General features: G+C 42.2%; 1 protein-coding gene across 2 annotated transcripts in view; it reads left to right on the forward strand.

The window, feature by feature from the left end:
• Positions 1 to 10,583: 10,583 nt before the first annotated feature.
• Arhgap32 (Rho GTPase activating protein 32) overlaps positions 10,584 to 26,523 on the forward strand; it is a 230,322-nt gene continuing 214,382 nt past the window's right edge. For both annotated transcript variants that reach the window (XM_051197026.1, XM_051197027.1), the window contains exon 1: positions 10,584 to 10,861. In XM_051197026.1, the coding sequence (XP_051052983.1) occupies positions 10,812 to 10,861 (50 nt within the window). In that variant the 5' untranslated portion in view covers positions 10,584 to 10,811. The remainder of the gene's footprint in view (positions 10,862 to 26,523) is intronic.

Consider the following 26,523-nt stretch of genomic DNA (forward strand, 5'->3'; position numbering starts at 1 on the left):
AACCACAGCCTTGTTAATAAAAAATGGGTTAATAACCAAGAGAGAGCTATCCAATAAGAGTCCTAAACCATCGGCCAGACAGTTTAATAATTAATAAAGTGTCCATGTGTTTATTTGGGGCTAATCCGCTGCTGAGTGGAACAGAAACCGCCATTCTCAAAGGCCAGAAGAAAGCACTGGCCTTAAACTTGTTATACAGCCAAGGATAACTTTGAATTCCTGAGTCTCTTTCCTCTATCCTCCAAAATTCTGGGATTACAGGTGTGTGCCACCACACCTGGTATCCTCTTTGTTATAATCAGAACATTGACATACTTTCAGATGGCAGAGTCTATCTATAAAACTGCATTTCACAATATGTTTGGAAGTTAGCGATTGATATGACAGTTATTGCCATTAAAATGAAAGACTGTGAAAGACTTTCAGGAATGTTCTTTAAGGACAAATGCATAATACTTTTGTCCTTTCTAGTTCTTCCTCCCTAGAATGTGAACACAATACCCAAGTGGGAGTGAAACAGATAACAATTTTCTATCATGAAGATAAAGAGACAGTGTACTCTATGGATGGTTGAATAGAAACATAAATCAGAGTCTAGTGAGCAGGTGGAATAACCTTTGCTACCCTGAACTATCTTTTTCTAGATGATTTGTAATGAATTGGAGGGGGCAGTTATATATTAGCTCAAACATTCTTTCTTTCTTTCTTTCTTTCTTTCTTTCTTTCTTTCTTCCTTCCTTCCTTCCTTCCTTCCTTCCTTCCTTCCTTTCTTTGTTTTTCTTTTTTGTTGATGTTGTTATTATTTTTTGAGACAGGGTCTCAGTGCTGTCTTAGCTATCCTGGAACTCACTCTGTTGACCAGTCTGGTCTTGAACTCAGTGATCTGCCTGCCTCTCTCTCTGGAATGCTGGGATTAAAGGTGTGTGCCACCACCACCTGACAGTTCAAGCTCTCTCTTTGCACACTGTCTATTGCATATATGCAAACTTAAATTTTGCTTGATGATTGCTTTACTGCACTTCCCCAGGAATCTTGGGAATCTTGCCCTGGTTCAGGAGCAATCTGATAGAAAAATCAGTTGGCTACACTTTGAAGGGCCAAACAGTTTACAAGGTTAGAGCTCTCTGGTAGACCATGGAGCCTAGGCCCCCTGCTGTTTTCCACCTGGTAAATTTATGGTTTAGAGGATTGTTGTAACAGACCTTTCCTTGCCTGTTTAGATTGTCTCTCATGATAAAGCCAGAAAGTGCCACACACTCACTTTCCTCATCAAGAGATTGAACATGGGACCTGAAGGACAATGAATGAAAAGACACACACAGACCCAGAACCAGACCCAGACCCAGATCCACACAGATACAGACCCACACAGACAGACAAACAGACACAGACACAGAGACCGAAACACACACACACACACACACACACACACACACACACACACACACACACACACACGGAAACAAGTGCTGAGTCATCTTTGGTCTGGGACATGGGAGATTATGTCAGAAGTGAACAGGGCAGTTCTGAGTCACATCACCAGTCTGGATTCTAGTAGTTTTTGAACATGTAGTATTATTTATGACACTTCTTTTAAAGTTAATTAATCCCTTAAATATTTACATTTCTTTTACATGAAGGCATTAGAAAAAAGTCCTTTCTTCTGGCTTGTTTATGCGACTACAGATGAAATCGTTACTGGAACAAGGGTGTCAGAAGAAGTCTGGTCTCTGACTTTAGCACTCCTAAGTCTCTCTCCTTCTCTCCCTCTCTCTCTCTCTCTCTCCTCCCCCAAACTCTTTCTAAGCTCCTTACCCAAGAAGAACTACGGGCAGCCTGCTTGGCCAGTCATTCAAGCATGCCCAGACGGGTCTAAGGCTGTGAGCAGGAGAGCTCAGACTTTGTACTGAGAGGCCTGCTCTACTTGCCTCAGGCCATCCTCTTTTAGTGTTGCAAATGTCAATACAATATCTAAGTGTGGTATGTGGCCATATTTAGTATGTGAAACAGTTTTGTATGCTCAGTGGAAAGTACTAGGGAGGAACATTTCTTCTTCTTTCTTTTAAACTAACATTGGGTTAGGAGTATACCTCATGGAAGAATACTTGCCTAACATGTGCAAGCCTCTGGAATTAATCCTCAGAATAGAAGAAAAAAGGAGGTGAGGGATTAGTTCTATGTTTTAAAAAAATCCACAAATTTGACTTAAAATGCATGAAGTAAAACACGGATCTAAACTTTCATCAGCAACTAAAGCACTTGACAATAGTTTAGAAGTTTAGTTAGCAACATTTAAAGGAAATACTGACTTGCTGAAAATAAGCATTCTATTTAAATTTATATCCTAGCGCATTCCAGGTGAGATGCAGTCAGCTCTCTGGACCTGCAGGACTGGCATCCACATTCAGCCAATTGTAAACTGAAAACGTTTGGGAAGGAAGAAATTACACTGAATTGCCTAGAAGCCATTTTCCTTATTCCTTAAGCAGAACAGAAGAACGGCTATTTGCAGAGCATTGATCTTGTATTAAGTATTGTAAGTAATCTAGTGATGAGTTAGAACACTTAGGAGGAGGTATTTTGGTTTATGGTCTAACTGTTCATGGACTTGGGGATGAGCATGTCTAAAGCCAATCTCCCACAGACTCTGAAAGATGATTGTATTTATTTCCAGTTAATTTGATATTCATTTGTATGGTAAATCAAGTAAGGACTGCAGGACAAGTAAGACTAAATACCTAATATTACAACCCAAACCTTCCAGGTGTATGCATATTTTAATTATATTTTGACCTCATTCACTCCATGGCAGGAATGCTGGTCAATTTAAAGTAGTTTAAGGTCCATCTAGCTTGTACAAAACATTTGCAGGAAAAGAGAAAAACTTCAATCCTGCTCTGGTGGTTTCAGACTCAAAAGCCAAAGCAGAGTAAGAAAGCCTCAGTATTTTCTCTTTCACAGAGATTTGTGTAAAATAAAAATACATGATTGGGGTTTGTTTTTGTTGTTTCCAGAAAAGGAAATCTCTGTCTTGTTATGATTAAGGAAAATAAGCCTACACATTTGAGTGTTGCAAGCACACCTTGTTACCAAAGATGTTAAATTTCCCTAAAGACATGGCATTCCAAAGGAAAAGACTGCTAAACAGAATTTGGGGGTCATTATTATTATTATTATTATTATTATTATTATTATTGCAGAGATTAGCTAATCTAGTAAGGAAATTTAGGTAGGCTAGAATTCATGCTTAGTCAGAAACAAGTCCAGCTCTTAATAAGAACTCTTTGTACAGCTATTCTTAGAAACCTTTGATCCTGTCTGGACCTCGTTTTGTCTTTTGTCTTTGTGGCACTGGAAACTGAACCCAAGGCATTATGCTTGCTAGGTGAGGACTACACTGCTAAGCTACCTCCTCAACCTACTCTTTGATTTCATCCTGTTAGCAAGAACTCCAGAGGCAGGATGGAGTAAGCACTGTTAATCACACTGGTCAAGAATGAGACCACTACTGCAATTTAAAGCCAAATTTGAAGCAACCTTTAATTGAATACTGGCCAGGTGGATGGGGTCTGGCTAGGTTTACCTGCAGTTTTCAGAAAATGACCCCAAGTCATGGTTGCAGGGGCTTAAAAAGACAAAATCCACAACTCATTGACTGTCCCATCAGGTCCAATCAGGGGCAAGCATACTTCCTGCCCATCTACCTCCTGCCCACATGTGATCAAGCACATCAGGTGCAGATGGGTCAGACAAACTTGCTTAGGAGAGTGAAAAAGTTGGCTTGTTGTCTCCCATAAACAGTAGCCATTTCCCATAAACAGAACTATTTCTCCTTGGGCAATAGGCTTATAGATCAGAGACATTTTTGTTTCATGGATCTCTTAGGTATAGTAATTAAAACTTAAAACATAACTCTGGCTAGTACCCTTGACTTAACCTGACCAACAGTGACACTTTGTTACTAAACAAATTCAGACTGGGGCTATAGCTCAGTCATAGAATATTTACCTTCTTGTATCAGAGCTCAAAACTCCAGCACTTGAAAAAACAAAAACAAAAACAAATGGGGGGACAGTGGTGGCACACGCCTTTAATCCCAGCACTCAGGAGGCAGAGGCAGGAGGATCTCTATGAGTTTGAGACCAGCCAGTTCCAGGACAGCCTCGAAAACTGCAAAGAAACCCTGTCTCTAAAAAACAAAAAAACCAACCAACCAACCAACCAACCAAACAAACAAACAAAACAAAACAAACAAACAAACAAAAAACAGAACTACAGGAGAAAGAAGAGTTTTGAAAATATCATTTGTCTTATTTGTGGCACATGTAGAGGCCCTCAGAGGGTAGGGGCCCTCAGAGGGTAGGGGCACTCAGAGGGTAGGGGCACTCAGAGGGTAGGGGCCCTCAGAGGGTAGGGGCCCTCAGAGGGTAGGGGCACTCAGAGGGTAGGGGCACTCAGAGGGTAGGGGCCCTCAGAGGGGCACTCAGAGGGTAGGGGCACTCAGAGGGTAGGGGCACTCAGAGGGTAGGGGCACTCAGAGGGTAGGGGCACTCAGAGGGTAGGGGCACTCAGAGGGTAGGGGCCCTCACTCAGAGGGGCACTCAGAGGGGCACTCAGAGGGTAGGGGCACTCAGAGGGTAGGGGCACTCAGAGGGTAGGGGCACTCAGAGGGTAGGGGCCCTCAGAGGGTAGGGGCACTCAGAGGGTAGGGGCACTCAGAGGGTAGGGGCCCTCAGAGGGTAGGGGCCCTCAGAGGGTAGGGGCACTCAGAGGGTAGGGGCACTCAGAGGGTAGGGGCCCTCAGAGGGGCACTCAGAGGGTAGGGGCACTCAGAGGGTAGGGGCACTCAGAGGGTAGGGGCACTCAGAGGGTAGGGGCACTCAGAGGGTAGGGGCACTCACTCAGAGGGGCACTCAGAGGGGCACTCAGAGGGTAGGGGCACTCAGAGGGTAGGGGCACTCAGAGGGTAGGGGCACTCAGAGGGTAGGGGCCCTCAGAGGGTAGGGGCACTCAGAGGGTAGGGGCACTCAGAGGGTAGGGGCACTCAGAGGGGCACTCAGAGGGTAGGGGCACTCAGAGGGGCACTCAGAGGGTAGGGGCCCTCAGAGGGTAGGGGCACTCAGAGGGGCACTCAGAGGGTAGGGGCACTCAGAGGGTAGGGGCACTCAGAGGGTAGGGGCACTCACTCAGAGGGTAGCATATCATATTTATTGAAGAACAACAGTCATAGAAACAACTGAAATCTGATCATCCAAATCACCTTTCACCCCCCTTTTCAAAGATGGTCCCATCATGTGGCCCTGAACTCAGGATGCCCCACCTCAGTCTCCCAAGGGACACAATGGCAGGTATGATCAGGTAGGTATATCTGGCTAGTAATATCAATGTTCTAAAGTTTTCTTTTATGTGTGCTTGTTTTGTCTGTAACTGACTGTATTGCTCCATGTATATGCTCATCCATGTGTGGCCAGAAGAGGACATCAGATCTCCTTGGAGTTATGGATAGTTGTAAACCACCATGTGGATGATGGGAGCCAAACCTACATCCTCTGTGAGGGTATCTCTAACACTGAATTCCCTCTCTAGCCTCTAGTAATTCCATCTCATTTTTTAACAAAATTTTTATTTTTATTGCATTTTATATGTATAGGTGTTTTCCCTGGCTGTATATCTGTGTACCATATGCCTGTCTGAGGTCCATAGCAGACAGAAAAGGGTATTATACCCCCTGGAACAATTACAGGTGGTTAGTTGTAAACAGCCATATGGGTGCTGGGAATTGAGCTTATGTCCCAGACCCTACTATCTTAATTTTTGCATAAGAGGAAATACATCCAAAGTAACACATTTTTGTTGTTGTTTGTTTTTGGTAGATTCTGGATGAAATCGTATTTCTTTCTAAATTTCCAGCTTTGTTTTCATCAGTATACCATTTGGCCAAAAGACTATGATGTGTATGAGTTAACACACCATCTTAATTACTATTCTAGCTGTGAAGAGACAGTATGACCAAGGCAACTTCTAAAAGGAAGCAGTTAGTCTGTTGCTTATAGTTTCAGAGTGTGAGCCCATGACCACTATGGTGAGTGCAAGGCATGCAGACTTGTTGTTGGAACAGCAGCAGAGAGCTCACATCTGATCCACAAGTTGCAGGAAGAGAGACAGACTGGGCCTGACATAAGCTTTTGAAACTTCAAAGCCCACCCTTAGTGATACAACTCCTCCAACAAGGCCACACCTCCCAATCTTTCAAAAATATCTATACCAACTACAGACCAAGCATTCAAATATATGAACTTATAGGGGTCATTCTCATTCAAACCATAACAATTACCCAAAACATGATCTATTTCCCCAAATAAATGTGTTACTTAAGTGAAGAAAGCCATTAGTAACAACATGGTGATGGTAAGAAATGTCCTTCTCTGGGCTGGAGAGATGGCTCAGTGGTTAAGAGTACTGACTGTTCTTCCAGAGGACTGGAGTTCAATTCCCAGCACCCACATAGCAGCTCACAACAGTCTGTAACTCCAAGATCTGACACTCTCACACAGGCAAAACACCTATACACATGAAATAAAATACACATAAAATAAAAATAAATAAATTAAAATAAAATCCTTCTCTCATTACTTCCTGATCAGGGTTTAGATCAACAGCAAAAAGTGACAAAGGACTGGGCTGAGAGTGACAAAGGACTGAGGCCAGAATGACAAAGGTCAGGGCTAAGTGGTTAAGCTTGCTAGGTTTCCTTGTTGATTAGATTAGAAATATTAGAAATGGTGGGACTTAATGCAGGGGAAGGGAAAAGAAGGAAGAAGAAGAAGAAGAAGAAGAAGAAGAAGAAGAAGAAGAAGAAGAAGAAGAAGAAGAAGAAGAAGAAGGAGAAGAAGGAGAGAGAGAGAGAGAGATTTCTTGGGAAAGCACACACTGCCCAAGTTTAAACAAGGACAACCAGTAAGAATGAGTACTCTGAAGTCACTGAGCTCTCAGGGAGGCAAGGCATGCCTCTTCCTCTTTGTTATCGACCTTGTTTAGGTAGGTAAGGAAAAATGCCTTTTTTCTGTTGTTTTATTTCATTTTGTGTTACCAAAACCATTTAGCTATCCTTGAGCTTGTTTGATTTTTTTTTTCCTAATAAAATTTAGAGTTTTGGAGAAAGTTATTTAAATCCTAGAAATAACATAAAAAAGGATAATACTTATCCATGTCATATGGGAACAAAGGGATGGTAGGGGCATGTATTGCTGTTTACTGTTGCTTAAAGATAGACATTGACATTAATTGTTGTGCTGGCTACTTTTCTTGTTGCTATGACAAAATTAACTGACAAATGCAACTTAAGGAAGGAAAGGTCACAATTTGAGTGTACACTTGGCCATGGCTGGGAAGGTGTGGTGGTAAGAGCAGCTGTGGTCACAGAAGAATGAGGCAGTGGGTTACATTGTGTCTGTGCTCAGGGTCAGAGAGGTGAATGCTGGCGCTCAGCCAGCTTTTCCCTTTCATTTAGTCTGTAAACACAGCCCATGGATAGTGCTGTCTATATCAAGGTGGCTCTTCCCACTCAGTTAAACACCTCTGGAAAAACCCTCACCAACTATGGTTGGAATGTGAAATGTAGGTGGAGTTTTACTGTCTCGGCCATCTGCTCCCACAGAGCTTATATGACACACCAATGCTCAGCCAATAGCGTAGGCTTATTACTAACTAGCTCTTGCAACTTAAATTAACCCACTTCTATTAATCTACATTCTGCCATGTGGCTGGTAGCTTTATCTGTCCTCTAGCATGTCCTACTCTGTCTGTGGCTCCTAGTGACCTCTCCTCTCCCCCCCTCTTCACCCCAGTATCCTCAGTTTGATTGTCCTGCCTAACTATATCCTGCCTTCTTATAGGCCAATCAGCTTCTTTATTAACCAATGTGTACAGAAGGATTATTCCACAGCAGTGAAATGTTCCCCATAGGTCATGTATAGGAACCCTTGGTCATCAACTGGTGGTACTGTTTCCAAACGTTGTGGAACTTTTTAGGAGGTGGAGCCTTTCTGAAGGAAGTGGGTCATTGGAGGTGGGCCTTGAGACTTCAATAGCTTGGTCCCACTTCCTGTTCATTTTCTGCTTCCTGAGTATGGATACAATGCAACCAGCTAGCACCCTGCTCCTACCACCATATCTTCCATACCTGCTGCTATATTGTCCTTGCTGTGGACTCTATCCCTTCAGAAATGTACGCGAAAATAAACTCTTTCTTCTTCAAGCTGCCTTTGTGGGAGTATGTTGTCATAGCCGTGAGAAAGCTGACAAGGCACCAACGCACTCAGACTTGTCTCTATTTGATTCTAAATCATACCGTGTTGACAACCAAGATTAATCATCAGACTTGTTAAGTTGTAGATTTTTGTCTGTTAAAGGTGCAAATAGGTTTTGGTTTTTTGTCCTAGATCATCTCAAAGATTCATAACATGTTGAATGTTAACCAGTTTTAATAAAATCAGCCTTGGTAACCTCAACACTCCTTTGTATGAGATTATGTGTAGCAATGATTCTTTTCACATTCTATTTCAAAATCTGTTATGATATCACACTGACTTCCTTATTAGTTAATGACAAAAATCAAATATTTGACATGTGCTAATTCAGTACCTGCTGGATATGTGATATGTCACTGAAAATTATCTTTTTATACACCATTCTCATTACCACCCAAAAGTATTACTGAAATTTTTTTTTTTTTGGAAATCTGTGATATTTATATAGTTTTACAGAGAACTCTGGAATTACTAGGCAGATTTAGATCTGGTGCTTCTGTCCTCAGAGGTTTAGGATTCCCTTCATCTAGTTGTTATTTTTTTTTGTCCATCTTATTCTTCGATAGTTTATGTTTTAGCTATTGATAATGAGAGGTTTTAAGCTTTACTTTTCAAATATTTATTTTTTTAAAAGATAAGAAAGATTAAATAAGATTTGTTCATTTTATTTTTATGTGCATGAATGTTTTCCCTGTATGAATGTTAGTTCACCACACATGTGCCTGGTGCCCACAGAGACAAGAAGAGGGGATTGGGTTAGGTAGTGGTGGCACACGCCTTTAATTCCAGCACGTGGGAAGCAGAGGCAGGCAGATCTCTGAGTTCAGGGCAGCCTGGTCTATAGAGAGAGTTCCAGGACAGCCAAGGCTATACAGAGAGACCCTGTCTTGAAAAACAAAACAAAATAAAGCAAAAACAAAAAGGAAGAACAGGAGGAGGAGGGGAAGAGGAGCAGAAGAAGAAGCAGGAGTAGGAGGAGGTGTTGGATGGGTCCCCTGATCTGAAGTTATGGATGGTTGTGAGGCATCATGTAGGCGCTGGGAACTGAGCCCAGATCCTCTGCAAGAGCAACAAGGACTTTCAGCCACTGAGCCATCTCTCTGGCTCTGATGTTTTTAATGTTGTGCTTACCTTGTCACTGACCAGGTTAGTGAATTCTCATACCATTTTAAAATTGGTATTTATATTTATCTAATGTATATGGATTTTTTCCCTGAATGCATATGTATGCCTGTTGGGTCCCCTAGAACTGGAGCTACTAATGGTTGTGAACCACTGTGTGGAGACCGGGACTTGAACCCTAATCCTCAGCAAGAGTAACAAGTACTCTTAACTGCTGAGCCATTGTCCCAGCTCCCTCATACTAGTGCTTATGGTGAATTTCCTCCCTTAGATATATAATAATATTATAATTAAGTGATGATAGTCTTGCTGCCCTTTTGCCAATATGAATAATTGTCATTTTCATAAAGGCCTCTCAGAATAGTGTTGGATACTAGAGTGAGCACTTTTGCTTTTCATAAAATCACCATACTTAAAGTGAAAGAAGGACTGGGAGTATACACCTCAAGGATAGAGCCTTGGCTAACCCAACACTTTCAAAAGGGTGCCCAGGAGAGCATATTTTAGTAAATTAGACACATAGGAAAAAATATCCTTGGACAGCTCAACCCTCATTTCCATCGGGTAACCTTCTCCTGCTGGTATATCTGAGGCCTACATTCTCTTGTGTTGAAGACAGGAAGTGTGTTCCACTTACTACTAACACTCCATTCAGGTACCATTGTGCTAATGGTTTCTATATATAGTAACTGTAATATTCCTTGAATTCACCCAGCATTTCAAAATAAAAATAAAAGTTGCTGTTTGGATAGATAAAGGATGTTTTTAAAACTTGAGGTGATCTTGGGAAAAGTGCTTGGAACAGAATGCCCCGTTCCTGCTCTTTGGATCTTTGGACCGTGTTGCCCTGTCCAGGTGACAGGAGGGGCCAGACTAGTAGCATTCCTGTCTCTAGCAAATGGCCCTGGTCACTGGGCTGGCTCTGCCAAGGGAAGCCACGATAGGCTCTGTGGACTGAACGCTGAATACAGAATACTTCTCTGTGCTTCTTGCCTGTGCAGCAGGCTTGTCTGCCCCAGATCACACTTGAATAGATGAAAAGAATCTGTTTTGGTTTTTTTTTCTTTCTCCCCCCCCCCCCCCCCGCCTCCTTGGCCTGAGGCCTGCAGTGGAGGCCACAAAGGCGCTTACAGACAAACTTAAGTGGAAAGGCAGCAAAGAAAGCAGACAGAAAACTAGGAAACTGGAAGAGGACACAAACATGGACGTTTCCAGCTGATGGAGATTATCGATTGCTCTGTGACCTGTAAATTCTTATTTGGAGAAATGACAATCGAAAAGCAACCTGTTCTAGCTTCCCGTGGTTTCTCTGAAGATACATCTCACAATCTCTTTAAGGAAATCTGTCAGCTTTAAAGAGGGGGGCACCTCATAAGCAAGATGGATTTCTCCCCTGAAGCTGGAGCCATGAATCCAAGAATTTATCGAAAGTAAGAGAAACATGCATTATATGACAGTGATGGTGGGGACCTATTAGTGATTTCTGTCACTGGGCTTTGTCTGGTGGGTAATTGTGAGAACTGACCCTGCTATTTTGAAAGCTGTCTTTGGGAATATTGGAAAGGCAAATCCTTATTGCAGTCATGCTCAGGTGACAGACAAGAAGATGGGATTCTCTTGTCTGAGCACTATTTGTACTTCAGGTTACCTGAGTCTTAGCAATAAGGAGGATTTGTCTGTTGTCCTGAGGTGGGGCTGATCATCGAGTGAGATCTGTGAGGCTTATTCTGGTAAGGAAGCTTGGATCTGCTAGGCATTGGATGGGTTAACTTTTGGCTGTTTCTGGATGACAGGAAACATATGTTTGGGGAGGAAAATAAGTAGACAGACTATCATGATAATCAAAAGCTATCAAGTATATGATTTTGATGGTGAGTCCTCTTCCACACATGACTTACTTCTAGTCTTCTTTCCTATCTGTTTGTTGCTAATCTTTGCTGATGTGCTGGGCCTGGGGACCTGCACTGTGAAAGATGTTAACATGCAGAGTCCTGGTCACCCCAGAATGACTAAACCAGACAACCAGGAGGAAAGAGGAATGCGCATATCCAACTCTGCCACATTGAGAAGGTCTGACCTCTGAAGGCCTAGAGATGTTAGTTTAAACCATAAGTGTGATGTTAGGGAAATCATCCAACCTTTGTCTCATGTCTCTAGGCTACAAAGCAGATATAATTGTACTTAATTGAATCTATTGTTGGAAATGCTAAGTGACATACTTATAATTGCTGTGAAGAGCTTAGCATGGAACAAAGTAAGTATTTCACATATGTGAGTGCTTATCTGAACAAATTCATGAAACATTTCTTATGCCCCATGCCTGTTCACATTAATACTATCTCTGTGCTTAGGACAGCATGATGACTTCACATTTTACCAATCTGTCCTCCTTTAGCCCTTCAAAATCAGTCCTCCCCTACACCCTGCCATGCAAGCAAGAAGCTAGGTGCCTTGAGTCCTTATCCCAAGTATTTGTCCAGACGACTTTCCCTGGTGATCTTGTTCCTGCTGCTCCTTGCCTTGTTCTTCTTGTCACTCTGCCTTCTGGCTCAGGTTTCTGGCTTCCATTTCTGCTGCCTAGCTCAATGAAGTGGCCTCCAGGCTCCCTGTGCTGGTTCGTAGTCCCAGCCTCTCTTTAAACTGCATGTTATCTTTATTTTGGCATTATTTACCATGCTCTGTAAAATACTGCCCTTCCTCCTCCCTTTTCCTGTGGACCTCCCAGGGGTGCAATGAGGTCCTCCATCCTTTGTCAGGAAGAGGTTCCAAATTCCCTGTGAACAGACCCAGATGGAATAATGGAAAGCAATTGAATATTTGTTCAAAATCACTCCTCTCTTGGTTAAAGCCTTTGGTTCATATTCCATTTTATAAACATCTTTATGTTTGCTTTTAAAATCATTTTCACTCATTAGCCTTTAAAGATTGAAAAGCAGGTTTTGGGATTTTTTTTTTTTTTTTGTAAACAAGGCTTGCTCAGTAAGGTTTGCAAGAGCAATTAAAGCAGCGTGGTGGGTGTGCACATGGTACAGAGTCAGACATGCCGGCAAAACATCTGTACACGTAAAATAAATTAATAAAAAGTAGCTTGATAGATACAGCAGCTTGCAACTTAAAGAGCTTGCTATTCATTGCTAAGCTTGACATTTCAACTCTGAGAGGGTGGTGCCTACCCCTTTCCCATGCTTGCTTACTTTAAACAATTGAGTCCTCTCCACAAGAGAGCAGTACAGAAAGGAATCATCCTTGGCACGGTTGCTTCTACTTAAGGGTTGAGTGAACATATAGGATATATAAAAGGTAGCTTGAAGTAATAATGTAAACAAATCCATTCTTATGTCTTTCCAATGGAAGGAGTCAGAATATATCATCATCCCTGGTATTCAGATTTTCATCAGGAGTAATGGAAGCAGTCCATAATCCTCTCTCCTCCCCACCCAGAGCAACTTGGATCTCTAGGGGAAACCAAACTAGCACTTGTTACATGCCTAGTAACCCTCGACATTGCAGAAACCTTTCCCTGGAGATAGAATGCATTCATATTCTTTCTCTCCTTGATCTCTTCCTACCTCTTTGTTACATTGAAACAGAAACATCACTTCTCCTGGACTCAGCTTTTCACATGTAGCTAGCTAGTATACTGTGATAACACAGCTCAGGGACATGTTTACTTGGGTTGAAGGTCCTGGGTTTAGGAGAACTGTATGTCTTTTTGTGGGTTACAATGCACTAGCCCTGAATTCTAGGATCCCTTCTTACAGTTACATTGCTTAGAAGCCATAAAAAAATTACATGCATGCATGTATGTAGTGGGGTATGTGTGAATGAGTGCAGGTACCCTTGTGTCCAGAGGAGTTGGGTCCCTTCCATAGATGGAATTGTGAGCCACCTGATATGGGCACTGAGAAACAAGCCCCGATCCTGTGGAAGTACAGTTCATGCTCTTAACCATTGGGCAATCTCTCCAGCCCAGATCATTTTTAAAATTGATGTCTCCATAAGGCTAATTCAATCACCCTGCAGTAAATAACTATGAACTAAATAGATTTATGTTTTTGAAATTCAAACAAAAACATGAATGAAATATATGAAACTCAAGAATAGAATTAATGGCTATGTAGAACAGGTCTTGAGAGAATATGGTAAGAACTGAGTCTGTTTCCAATAATAAACTAGATCTTGTGAGTAATTAGGGTCAGACAGCATTAACTCTGTTCCCAGCTTCTTGAGGATTTTATTCAGTTACAAAACTATAACATTCCTACCAGAGCATGCGTGAACTCTTACTGGGTCAGGCAAGGCCTGAGCACATCATCCATTTTAAAACTCAACTCAGGACTTCCCATGTGATAGGGGGAAGTGTCTGAGAGGCAGAGGAGGTTTCAAGAAAACAGGCCTCTTAGCTAAAGTGTAATGGTGTTTGCAATCTCAACACTCAAGTGGAGGAGCTTGACTTCAGGGCCAGCCTGGGCTACAAGCTAAGCTGAGACTGTATTAAAAAAGAAAAAGAAAAAAGAACAAAAGAAAAGAAGTCTCTTCTGAGGCTGTTTTACTTTTTTAAACTAAGCACTGATTTCTGAGTTCTAGTTATCAGCTAGGATGAGGGAAGGTTTTTTTGTTTGGTGTGTGTGTGTGTGTGTGTGTGTGTATGCATGTGTGTGGCTGGGGATTGAACTCTGGACCTTATGCTAGGCAGGTACTCTGCCTTGGAGCTGCATCCTCAATAGGAGAGAAGATGTCTAACTCTCAGGAGTCTACAATGTGCATACACTTTTAGCAGAAAAAATGATCCACCGGTCATTGCTGCAGGGTACTGTGAAAGAGAATATGGTATGAATACATGATTACATAAAAATAACATAAGCACTTATTGACATGACAAACTAAATGATACTATGAAGGGAAAAAAGTAGATTATATACAATATTTCTAATATGGTCTTGTTGATATAATTTTTAAAAATTCATCATTTTTCAATTATATTTTATTTACTGATTGTGTTTACACAATACATGCCCTGGCATGTATGTAGAGGACATCTCTACTGGGTCCATTCTCTGGATATGCATGTCCATTCTCCCTCTACCATGTGGGCATAAGGGATTAAACCCAGGCCATCTGTCTTGAAGGCAAGGCCCCTAACCTACCACATATTATTTAGCCTTGTAAATTTTTAAAATATTTCTATTTATACAAAGTTGTATGCTAAAATATTAACAATGATCATGTCTAAATTATGGTTCTGGATTTTTCTGTTATTATAATTTCTAATTTTGTGCTGATAAGCTTGTTTTTGTTTTATTTCTTTTAAAATCTTTACTATTTTTTACAAATAGAGACTACTAGACATAATGTCTCTGGACGAACATTTATTTTCGCTTAAACACAAAGGGCTTTCCTTTTCCTCAGCATCTAAAGTAAGATTCAGCAGCAGCTTAGTAAGTCATCAATCATTCATGTGCCCCGTTCACCAGGTGTCGACTCCAGGCATCTGGGCCGATTAAAGCTGTGTCTCTTCATTAAGAAGGCCGAGGAAATTTCCATGATGCCAGGCTCCCAGCTAGGGTCTCCAATGGCAGTGGGCATGGGTGACTGCAGTTCACTTGATGGCCCTGGATGCGTGTAGAAAATCAAGCTGTCTTTTGAGGTAGGACAGTTCTGGTGGCAGCTCTCAGGCCTCTTCATTGGGTCCCTGCTGTTGCCGGCCACTGGGGCCATCTCTAACACTTTAAAATTAGTTACTGACACAGATTCCTAAAAGCACGATATGACACAGAAGAGCTACTTCTGAGAAACCAACTCAGTGCATTCCAAAGACCAAGGTTTAGAGGTTATGCACCAGCGGATGAGGGTTTATGTAATAGTTTGTCTTTGTTCCCTGAACCACATGTGACCTTTCCACTCCTTCCTGCCGACAGCATCCCCAACAGAAAAAAATACAAGCTCTTTTGCCTCCTGTCCTTCCTCTCCTCCTGAGCCCTGGTGGAGAATAGCAGCAGCTGTGTGACTTTTACATAACGTAAATACTTTATTTACTTTCGTGTTTAATTTCTGCCGCTGCCCAATGTTTGCACAGCTGTTTGATGTCTGTATGCCCATAGATTAGCCCTTGCTGTTTTCATGTCTCTTAAACTCCAAGCATTGAGAATCAGAGGCACTCCCTGTTTGCTTTTCTCTGCCCAGCTTTTAGCATGGTCCCTACTACACAGGTGAGAACTTAATTAGGAAAGTTGCAGCTCAGTGAGCTTTACCCATCTCCCTGAAGTGAGCTTTCTCCCTTGGTAAAAAGACAAAATCCCTGACCTGCTCTGGGAAACACAATCTCATTATGCAGCCCAGGATAGCCTGGAGCTCATGATTCTCCTGCCTCAGCTTTCAAAGTGCTGGGATTCCAGGCATGTGCCACCTTTTGATTGGCAAGTAAGCCAGAGTAAGAGAGTTTTTCTACTCAATCCATCCCATAATCACTAGCCCGGCCTCCAAATTAGCCCTGCTCTCTCTGCCCATCTCTGCTTGGTTTCTTAGACCAGATGAAGACTTCCTCAGTATCACTGTGATTCTTCAATGGTGTCCTTTAACAGAGATCTTCGGGAATGAACTGAGATCTTATTAATTTGGACCTGAGCTGTCACATAACTACTTGTAATGCCTGGTGAAGTAAACTGCTTAACTCATGGCCAAGAAAAAAAAAAAAAAAAAAAAAAAAAGAAAGAAAGAAAGAAAGAAGGGGACTGAGCTCTTACTATCACAAGGGCTCCCCTTCAGTGACCTAAAGGCCTCCCACTGGGTGCCACCTCTTTTTTTAATTAACATATATTCATTGTATACAATGATGGGTTTCATCATAACAACTATTATGCAAGTGTATTACGTACTTTGCTTATGCCCCATTTTCCCCCTCTGTCCCCTCTCTCACTGGTCTTTCTTTCATACCCTTCATTCTATACATGAGAGAATGTGATACTTGTCTTTTCTGACCTTGATGTAATTTCCTTAAAACGACTGTAGCTTTATCCATTTTTCTGCAAATGAGATAAGTTCATTCTTCTATATGAATGAATAATGCTCCATTGGATACATAGACCATGTTTTCTTTTCCAAACATTGCTATTATTTATTTATTAGTGTGTGTGTGTGTGTGTGTGTGCCATGGAGCCATGTGAAGTCAGAGGACAACTTTTGGAGTCAGTTTTCTTCTGCTGTGGGTTCTAGGGATTGAACCCAGGTCATCAGACTTGTTGGCTGGTGCCTTTACCTGCTGAAGCATTTCCTAGCCTTACATGCTCTCCATACAATCATTTGTAGGCTATTTGAATACCTTGACCATTGTGAATAGTGTGCAGTAAAGATGAATAGTGTACAGGTACCTCAGTAGTTTGTTGGCCTAAATTTACTAGGCTACATTTCCAGTGTTCCTAGGAGTGGAATAGCTGGATTGTTTGGTAGTTCTAGTTTTAGTCTTTTGTTCTTTCACTTTAAGATAGGGTATTATTATGTATTCAAGGATATCCTGGAACTTGCTGCATAGTCCAGACTTGCCTCAAACTCATGGTCCTTCTGTTTCTACCTCCCAAGTACAGGGACTATTAATTAGTTCTTTGAGGAACCTCCATGCTGTTTTCACTGTGACTGGACTAATTTATATCCACACTGTTATGATAAAGCACATGGGGGACCTTGGTGGATTCCATGGTAGGAAAGGTGACCCAGGTGGGGGGGACAAACATGCCAGGCAGACAGAGCTTAGTGAGAAGTTTTATTAGAAAGGGAAAGGGGTGGGGGAGAAAATAGGTAAGGAGACACAAAGACAGAGAGAGGACAGAAGATCAGAGCGAGAGAGACAGGAAAAGTCCTGTCTTCCCCAAGGGAACAGCAGGAAAGAGAGTGGGAAAGAGGGCCTAAGTGGACAGGGGTCTTTCTTTTAAAGGGGTCCTTTGCACCTTCTTGTAGACTAGTAGTCATGGAACCCTGGGCTGACCAGAGTGCTGCCTGAGTGCACTTTTGCCAGGTGACAGGGACAGACCAGCATAATGCCTGAATGCTTACATTCCCATCCTTATTATTAAAAAGGTGAGGAGTTAGGAGTGGCAGGTCAGGGAATAAGGACAGTGAGTTCTCAAGACTAATTCCTTCTGTCCTGGGGAGGCATCTACCGTCTTTGAGGGACCTAAGAAAGCTGGGGGCCTGCCATGTCCTGGGATAGCTGGTTGTTTCATCACAGTCCAGGCTGTATGGAACTCTGGCCCTTTTTAGACCTGGCAAGATGTTGGCAGAACAGAGTACAAGGTTAAGTTTAGGAAAAAAATTTTTCTTAGGTCATGGTACTTGAGGGAAGGAGGACTATAAGATGAGGGAGGGTTCCCCAAGGGGTCCCAAGATGAAGGAAGGGAGTCCCAGGACCAGGGAAAGGTTGAATGATATTTATCTGGAATGAATCTGACCTGCTAGGGTGGGTCCAATTTGGTTCCCTGGAACTTTTACAAATCCTCTGAGTTTGTGAAAATGTAAGTTTTTAGATACATTAGCATTTCCAGTGATTATCATCTGTACTGAAATTTGCATTGTAGAAATGGCAGTATACTCATCTCAGAAATGATTTGGTTGAAAGCATTAACATTCTTCCTTCCATCTGGAAAACTGACAGATCTTTTTGCACAACGAAAGGCTTGCAGTTATTGTGTAGTGGTATAGTCTGGTGTTTTGTACTCTGTCAGAGTTGGATTAGTAGCTTATTAAAACTTTATTGATTAATGTTAAGACTATGAGCAGTAACATAATGAGATAAACAAATCTGATAACTCGCATTTGCACACCTTAAGTTACTTTGTTATATCTTAAAACATCTTTAGATCTTTACACACACCAAAAATATATAAATCCTTCCCTTCCAACTTCCAGCATTTGCTGTTTGTTTTCTTGATGATTGCCATTCTGACTGCTGTAAGATCTAACTGCAAAGTAGTTGTGATTGTATCTCTCTGTTGGCTAAAAAAATGCTTTCACATGTTTATTGACTATTTGTACTTCATCATTTAATATATATATTTGAGATTATAGTAAAATTATATCAACTCCCCCTTTTCCTCCTTCCAATCCCTTCCATGTACTCCCCTTTGCTCTCTTTTAAATTCAGGGCCTCTTTTTCTTTAATTGTTGTCATACATATTGCATATATATATATATATATATATTATATAAATGCAAACTTCTCAGTCCATATATGTTACTCCTATATATGTTTTCAGGGCTGACAACTTGGTACTGGATAAGCAATTGGTGTGCTCTTCCCTGGGGAAGACTATTTCTCCTGCTCTTAGCATTCCTTAACTGCCTGCAGTTGTTTGTCTGGTTGAGACCACATGAGCTTTGCTCATTCCACTTTAGCTTGTCTAGTGACACTGTCTTATTTACATCATTGCTTAAGGACATTTACTGACTGTGCTACCTCCTCAGCCCCAATAGTGCTTTTTATTATCATATAGACTTTATGAATCTTTCTTTGCTTAAACTTCTCTCAAAGTCAACAGTGTCTCATACTTGAGTAAACACCAAGCCTTCGACTGAATACCCCAGAGAGGCATTCCGAAGCAACTAAATTATGAGTTTTCTTACCTGCTCAACACTATCTCTCTGTTGTAATATTTCACAAACCATCCCATTGCCCTAAGCAAGAGGGCTGTTGCTTTTTATTTTTGAAATCCATCAAAGACTACAGAGAAACAGTTTTGAAATTAGAGCGTGACCTAAGGAAGAAGGAATGAGCTGGTGAGACTGTGCTTCCAGCTCCGTCTGCTGGAGCCTGGCCTTTTATATCACTCAGAGGAGTAATGCTGTTTGTTTTCATCATGAAATACATAGAGGAAAAACTGAGTGGGGAATAGGGGATTAATATTTTGATAGGGTAGTTTTATTGTTTTGTTTGATATAGTATGACCCCTAGCCCCCATTAATCCAGGGATCATCTATACTTAAAGTTGAACACAAAATAACTTCCTACGCCAAGTACAGGTGATTTAAAAAAAAAACAACAAAATATCATATAGGATTATCTAGCACAGTTCCTTTCAAGTTTCTGGGGAACCTCCTATCTTCTGCATTCCCTCTCAGAAGCCTAGGTGAAAGCTCAGCCAACATGTATTTTGAATGTGGCAGGAAAACTCAGATGCTTTAGACTGTCTGAGATAAATTCAGTCCTGGAAACTGGAAGTCATAAAAGACAAGATCGTGGGAGGGGAATTGCTGGGAGCACCCTGGGAAAGCAGCAGCCTGGGGTTGAGTGACCTCTCTTTGATCTTTCACTTTCCCAAGTCACTTTCCCATGCATCCCCTCCACACTGGCTTCAGTTCTTTAGATCTAATAAAAGGCTTTGGGGTTGGAAGCATCACCACGTGTCTGAGTGGAGTGCTGCTGATTCAGGCAGGCTGAGCCTGGAGGGAGTTGTGAGCATCTAGTGTGTTTACAGTAAAAGAGGTGTGTGTGTGTGTGTGTGTGTGTGTGTGTGTGTGTGTGTGTGTGCGCGCGTGTGCGTGTGTGTGTGTGTGCTTTCTCATTGTGTCATCTCACCACTGTCACAGCCACGAAAGGGAGTTGTAGATTCTCCCGAGTCACCTCCATTAAGTATGCCCTCTAAGGCAGTGTGCTTGCTTGCTGGGGTATTCAGAGTTGAAAATGCTCTGTACTACACTCCCCTCCGAGATATGCTGCTGCCTCTCAAGGATCTTGTACCCAAAAATGTGATAGTTGTCTCTTTGTCCATTAAACTTTGCACAAAGCTCTACTTGATAAGAAACAGAATTACCACTTTTTAAAATACAAATGTCTTCATTTCAATGGTATTCCTTTAATTTCTGGCCCACCTTGGCATCTAACTACAAATGAATTATGTGTTGTTTTTTCTGATTCCACAGAGTATAGGCTCTCACTAGGCGGCATACTTGTGTACAGGTTGCTTCATCCTGTCTCTTTAGCTGGTTTTCATTGCTCTAAGGGAATATTTGATCCTGAGTAATTTGTAAAGAAAACAGGCTTATAGAGCTCATAATTTAGGAGGGTTGACATGCCACCCCCTTCCCTCCCTGCTTTCCATCATGACAAATGGCAACTATGGCTGGAGTACATGTGAAGGGAGAGATCACATGGTGAGACAGGATACCAGAGACCAAAGGGGAATCAAGCTTACTCGCATATAATAGCTTACAATAACTTGCTCTTGAGAGAGCAGGGTCCTAGAAGAATGACCTTAATCTTCCAAAGGGCAGTGCCTCCAGAGGCCTAACTAACTTCCACTAGCTCTTAACATTTAATTGTTCTAACAGCCAGGCATGGTGATACATGACTATATTCCAAGGCCTGAGGCAAGAGGATGACCTAAGCCCACAAGTTTGAGACAAGTCAGGACATCACAGAAAATGTCTCTAAATATTGCCATGGGGTGGAGGGTGGAGGGCTGAGGGGTGGAAGATTGAGAGGGTAAGCTTTTAGTATATGTACTACATTGCTATCTCTTATCTCTGCAAACTTTTTTCTGATACTTTATGAAGGACTTAGAAATGCTGGTTTTAAAACTTATTTAATATTAGCCATTCATATACATATATGTATAATATATATATGTGAACATGTACAAACACGTATATGTTCTTTATTCTTTTTTATTTTATGTTTATGGGTGTTTTACCTGTCTGCATGTCAGTGTACCATGAGTATGCCTGGTGAGGAGGCCAGAAGAGGTCATAGGATTCTCTGAAACTGGAGATACAGATAGCTGGAGGCTGCTATATGGGAGCTAGTAATCAAATACAGATCCTCTGGGAGAGCAGCCAGTGTCCTTTCCTGCTGAGACATCTCCCCAGCCCTCTTCCTTATTCTTCAAATACAAGACAAAAACTAATAGGTGTAAGGATTCAGGCATTGTGCTGGCCTGCCCCTGTCACTTGGCTCAGAAAGTACCCTGGTCGGCCCAGAGTCCATGGCTACGTAGTCTGCATGCAGGTGAAAATGATCCTTTTACAAGAAAGACCCCACCCACTTATGTTCTCTTTTTCCGGCTGTTTTTCTGGAGGGCAGACAGACCTTTTCTGTCACCCCTCTGCCCCCTTCCCCTGCCTTTCTCTTATGTCCTGTCTCTGCGGCTACAGGTCTCTGTTCACCATCCACCCACTGTCTACCCACAGGACTGAGATCCTTGAGGGACATAGCTCAGCCGTTAGAAGAGCTGCTAGTACAAGCAAAAGGACTAGACTTCAGATCCCTAGAACCCATTAAATGCCAGGTAGGTGTGATGGTCCTCCTGAAATTCTAGCCTCAGAAAGTGGAGGCAGGGGATCTGCAGAGCAAACTGGCCAGTGAGGCTGGCCATATGGGTGAGCTTTTCCTTTGATCAAGAGACTCCCTCAAAGAATATGTTGAAAGAAAGAAGGAGAAAGTTTCCTGACATCAATGTTGGTCCCATTTCTGTCTGTCTGTCTGTCTTTCACATACACACACACACATGCACATATAGACACACTAATATGCATACACACATGTACAAACACCATACTCACATACACATGAAACAAAACCAACAAAAAGTCAAGCATAACTTTGTATGCCTATGAATGTAACTTAGTGTTGGAGACAGGAAGATCCCAGGAGCTTGCTGCCCATCCAGTCTAGTCAAACAGCAAGTTTCAAGTTGAGCAGGATACCCTGTCTCAAAAACTAAGGTGGACATCTGGAAGTGGTGGTGCATGCCTTTAATTTCAGCACTCAAGAGGCAGAAGAACACAGATCTCTGAGTTCGAGGCCAGCTTGGTCTACACAGTGAGTCCCAGGATAGCCACGGCTACACAGAGGAACACTGTCTTAAAAAAAAATAGTGGAAAGAAAAGACACCTGATGTCTTCCTTCCTTGGCCTTTTGTGAATGTGAGAATTCACACACACACACACACATCTTTCTTTGTTAAATCTTCATATTTTCTTAGACTTTCATGACACTTTGGCTTACAAATTAATTTTGCAATTTGAAGTTGTTCTCATTTGTAGTAATATATAGTAACAAATAATAGATAAGTGAGTCAATTATTTTGTGTCTCCTGATAGTGCCATTTATCCATTTATCGATATGGACACAATGGTACATAAACATACAGTCCTTACTCCTCAGTGAAAGAGAAAAATAATAGGTATCAGTCTCACACAATAACAACACAGAGGCAAGTGCTTTGTGGAAAGAAAAAGAATGAGAAGCCAGAAGAGACAGAGCATTTGAAATGGGTGTTCAGGAGGTCAAGTCAAAAGTCAGGAAAATGAAGCTGCCCTTGAAGGTCTGAGGAGTAGTGGGAGGCAGGTAGTTGTGTGGAGTCAATCAAAGAGTAAGACTGGATAGGCAGGCAGGGCTTAGGGACTGGAAAGGCTGAAGGAAGAGTCTCAGGTTTCTCCAGTAGTGTGTAGGAAGCAGGGAGTTCTGGAAAGCTTCAAGCAAGAATAGTTTCCTATTAAGTGTTTGAAAGGAATTCCCTGGTGGCTGTATTGTTGTGACTAGACCATAGGGAAGAAAGAATGGAAACTCACCAGGAGAGTGATCATGAGGGTCTATCTAGATGGGGATAGCTCAAAGGGAAGGGATTGGGTTCAGTTTTGAGGGTGGAACTGAAAGGATTTGCTGACAAAACCAGTGTGGTGCTTGATAGAAAGAGGTGCTTTGGCCACAGGATGGGAGGGCCGGGGTTTTGTTTTGAAAATAAATAATGGTTCTCTTTTAGGAATGGGAATGTAGCTTGGTAATAGTGAATGTTTGTCTAGCAGTATGTGTAAGATGTGTAAGCTCTTGGTTTTGATCCCTAGCCCTACACACACACACACACACACACACACACACACACACACAGAGAGAGAGAGAGAGAGAGAGAGAGAGAGAGAGAGAGAGAGAGAGAGAGAGAGAGAGGGGAGAGAGAGAGAGAGAGAACAAACCACCACATGGTGGTGCAGACCTGTGAATCCAGAACTCAAGAAGCAGAGGGATCATGAGTGAGTTCCAGGCTAGCCTACTCTACACTATGAGTTTGCATTTGAGTTACACAGAGAGACCCTGTCTTAAAAATGTTCTGTTTCAGATACATCAAGCACAGATGTCTGGGTGTCAGCTGGATGTACAAGTCTGGAGCCCTGGGAGAGGTCAGAGTCAACGCATAGACTTCTATTTAAAGCCTAAAGTGGGAGATTGCCCAGGATGGGAGTGCAGAAAAGAGAATAGGAAGAGCCCGAGGTCAGAGCTCTGAAGTCAACATTTAGAATACTAGAGGACAGCAGAGGTGACAAAGGACTGGAATGATTCAAATGTGCAGACAGGTACAGCTGGTGTCAAGGCTTAGAAAAGAACGAAAGAATAAAAAAACATTGTGGGAGAATAAGTAAAATTTCTGCAACGTTGAACAAGTAAAAGTTATAAATTATTTGGCAGAAGCTCATAAACTAAAAGTGATAGAGCCAGAAGATGAAAAGTTTATCATTTCAAATATACCCAGATTTGTCAAACCCCGGTGAAGAGTACCCCACATGTTCCTTAAAATGTTGTCCAATCACAGAGAATATTACATTTGATAGCAAATCTTTTCTTTCTTTTTCTGGTTTTTCAAGTCAGGGATTCTCAAGACAGTGTAACCTTGGCAGTTTGCTCTGTAGACTGGAATGGCTCTGCCTCCTGAGTACTGGGATTAAAGGCATGGTTTACCACTACAGGGCTGATAGCAAATCTTTTATTTGTTGTTTGTCCCCTTTTAGAATGGGGATGTAATATAGATTCGGTCTCTTGGCCAGAAAAATAAATAAGCAAGGCAATGTCAATTGTCAGGTTGGGACAATTCTTTGTTAAACTTGGCCCACTCTTAGTGACTTGCTTGTCTCAAGCCAGCTGTTGAGCATTCGGTTTTGGGATTCAAATGAGTTCCTTTCTCTTCCCTGCTCAATTCCCAGGCTCTTGTAAAACTCAAGGTTAGGTGAGTGTTGCAGTCATCTGTGAGGCTGCTCTTTTGGCTGGCTTTACTCTGCACTGTGACTCTGCTTCACAGCCCAGAGGGGACTGCAATGCAACAGATCTGAGATGCAGGGAGAGAGCCCAGATGCCACCTCCTGGAAGATGGCAGTGCCAAGGCTGAGAAAGGAGGCCAGCCTGAGGCATCCAACAGTTTCAGAGAGATAGAGTGAGTATGCATTCCTTTCTTGTCTCTTCACTTTGTAAATATTGAAACAAGTCACAAATAGATAACAAATCTTATAATTGAGCTTCATTTTAATGTTGGGAGGATTTTTTTCTTTTTAGTGAATGTTGCATTTTTTTGTGATTTATATGTTGAGTCACTGAGGGTGTTATGATGACAGAGGTAATTGATTATAAACATCTAAAACACCAAGGTCAGATGGTTACAGAACTGCCCAGTGATCAAAGCCTAGGCTTTATAGGCAGGTTTAGCAGCGATAAACACTGACAGGAGGGCATTGAATGATTCTATCCATGGGGAGGGTGTGTGGCTCACAGCAGATAAAGGAGAATCAGAATCCTTGAACTTGCCTATACATCTCTGGTGTTTGGAGAACACCTGGCATCTATTCTTTTTTTTGAACTACATAAAATAAAAGTAAAGGCATGGTTACCAAAACATTTAAGAGGTTTAAAGCAAAATGTATGTATCATCCAATGTATATGTAAACCCTAACTCCTTTATCTATCACCCAAACCCAATGCTGGATCATAAACCATCTAACATTCAGTATTTCAGGGTTTTCTGTAAAACTTTAGTATGTGAAGGCTTTGTGAATAGAATGAAGACTGGGGGTGGGTGAATCTGATTGGAGAGTAGCCAAGCTACCACAGTCTTGGGAAAAACTTGCCTCCTATGGCGACCTAGTTCTTCTACTTTGACTTCCTTGGGTACCACAGGATATTTGCATTTCAGGCTCACCAAATCCCCAGGCCAACACAAGTTACCAGATTCATGCTTGTGCCTTGGCAGACATTGCTCTCTGTGACCAAAAGGGGCAGTTGCAATTTGGTAAAAAGAAAGAAGTTCCAACTACAGAAGGTTTCCAGAGTTCCTCATTTACCTTAGGACCCAAGTGCTTGTGCTTCTTCTAGTAGAGGGCTGAGATGCATTTACCAAACATGGCTTCTTGATGTTCCCCATTCCAATTTGTGCCCCTGCATTTTTCATTCCATTGCCTTCCTGATTCTATGCTAGAAAACATGTAGGATCTTTATCCTAAAGAAACGTTGGTTTTACTGACTGACAGTGTTGGGGAAATGGAATTACTGTACATGTTCACTCTCTAATTTCTCTCTAGGATATGAAATCCTGGTTCGTGTGTGCCCTTGAAATTCAGCTAATTGCGGTCAAGGCCTTGCTTTACATTCAATGACTCCCACTGAAGTGACTAAATGCTGAGTGGACCCAATCACTGCAGTGACATGAGATGATGCAGTATTTGGCATTAATAGGCTTGAACGTAAAAGCAAGTTAACTGCTCCCGTTGCCCCCACATTAAGATATGGAACGAGTCAGAAGGACTAAAAGGTATATAAAAGGAATAAATGGGGGAGGATGGCGGTAGACTCTCCAGCTCCCTTCCCTGCATTCTGTCACACTGATGGTTGGTGCAGGTGGAAGGCAGCACCGCAGTCTTTGGAAGCGGAACAAAAGAACCGGGTGGGGGGTAACCAAGGGCAATGGCATCCAGTCAGAGGGTTCCCAGGGAGTCCCTCTATTGCCTCCATATCTGTCGTTTCTTCAAGTTCCCTACTCTTTCACCCTTCTTTTGCCCTTCTTCTCCTCAGCGACCCCACTTTCAGTTTTCTGCTCCAGAAGTCTGAATGAAGGAGCCAACTGAGGGAACTTTTATACCCTTATACCCCAGTTCCAAAATATAAGCTGCGCCAGTTAAGTCTAGCTCCAAATCAGCCAGAAAGCAAGGGTCGAGGATCTCCTCACTTGAGGCAACGTTCCCCCTCCCCTCCCTTCCCTACCCCGGGGCAGGGACAGGATTCTGGGGTCAGCAGGGGGAGGAGAAAAGCCTCTGCAGTAGTCTCTGAAGATGCTTCCCCCCCCACCCCCCC

Source organism: Phodopus roborovskii, unplaced genomic scaffold (genome assembly GCF_943737965.1).
Source record: "Phodopus roborovskii unplaced genomic scaffold, PHOROB, whole genome shotgun sequence".
Lineage (NCBI taxonomy): Eukaryota > Metazoa > Chordata > Mammalia > Rodentia > Cricetidae > Phodopus > Phodopus roborovskii.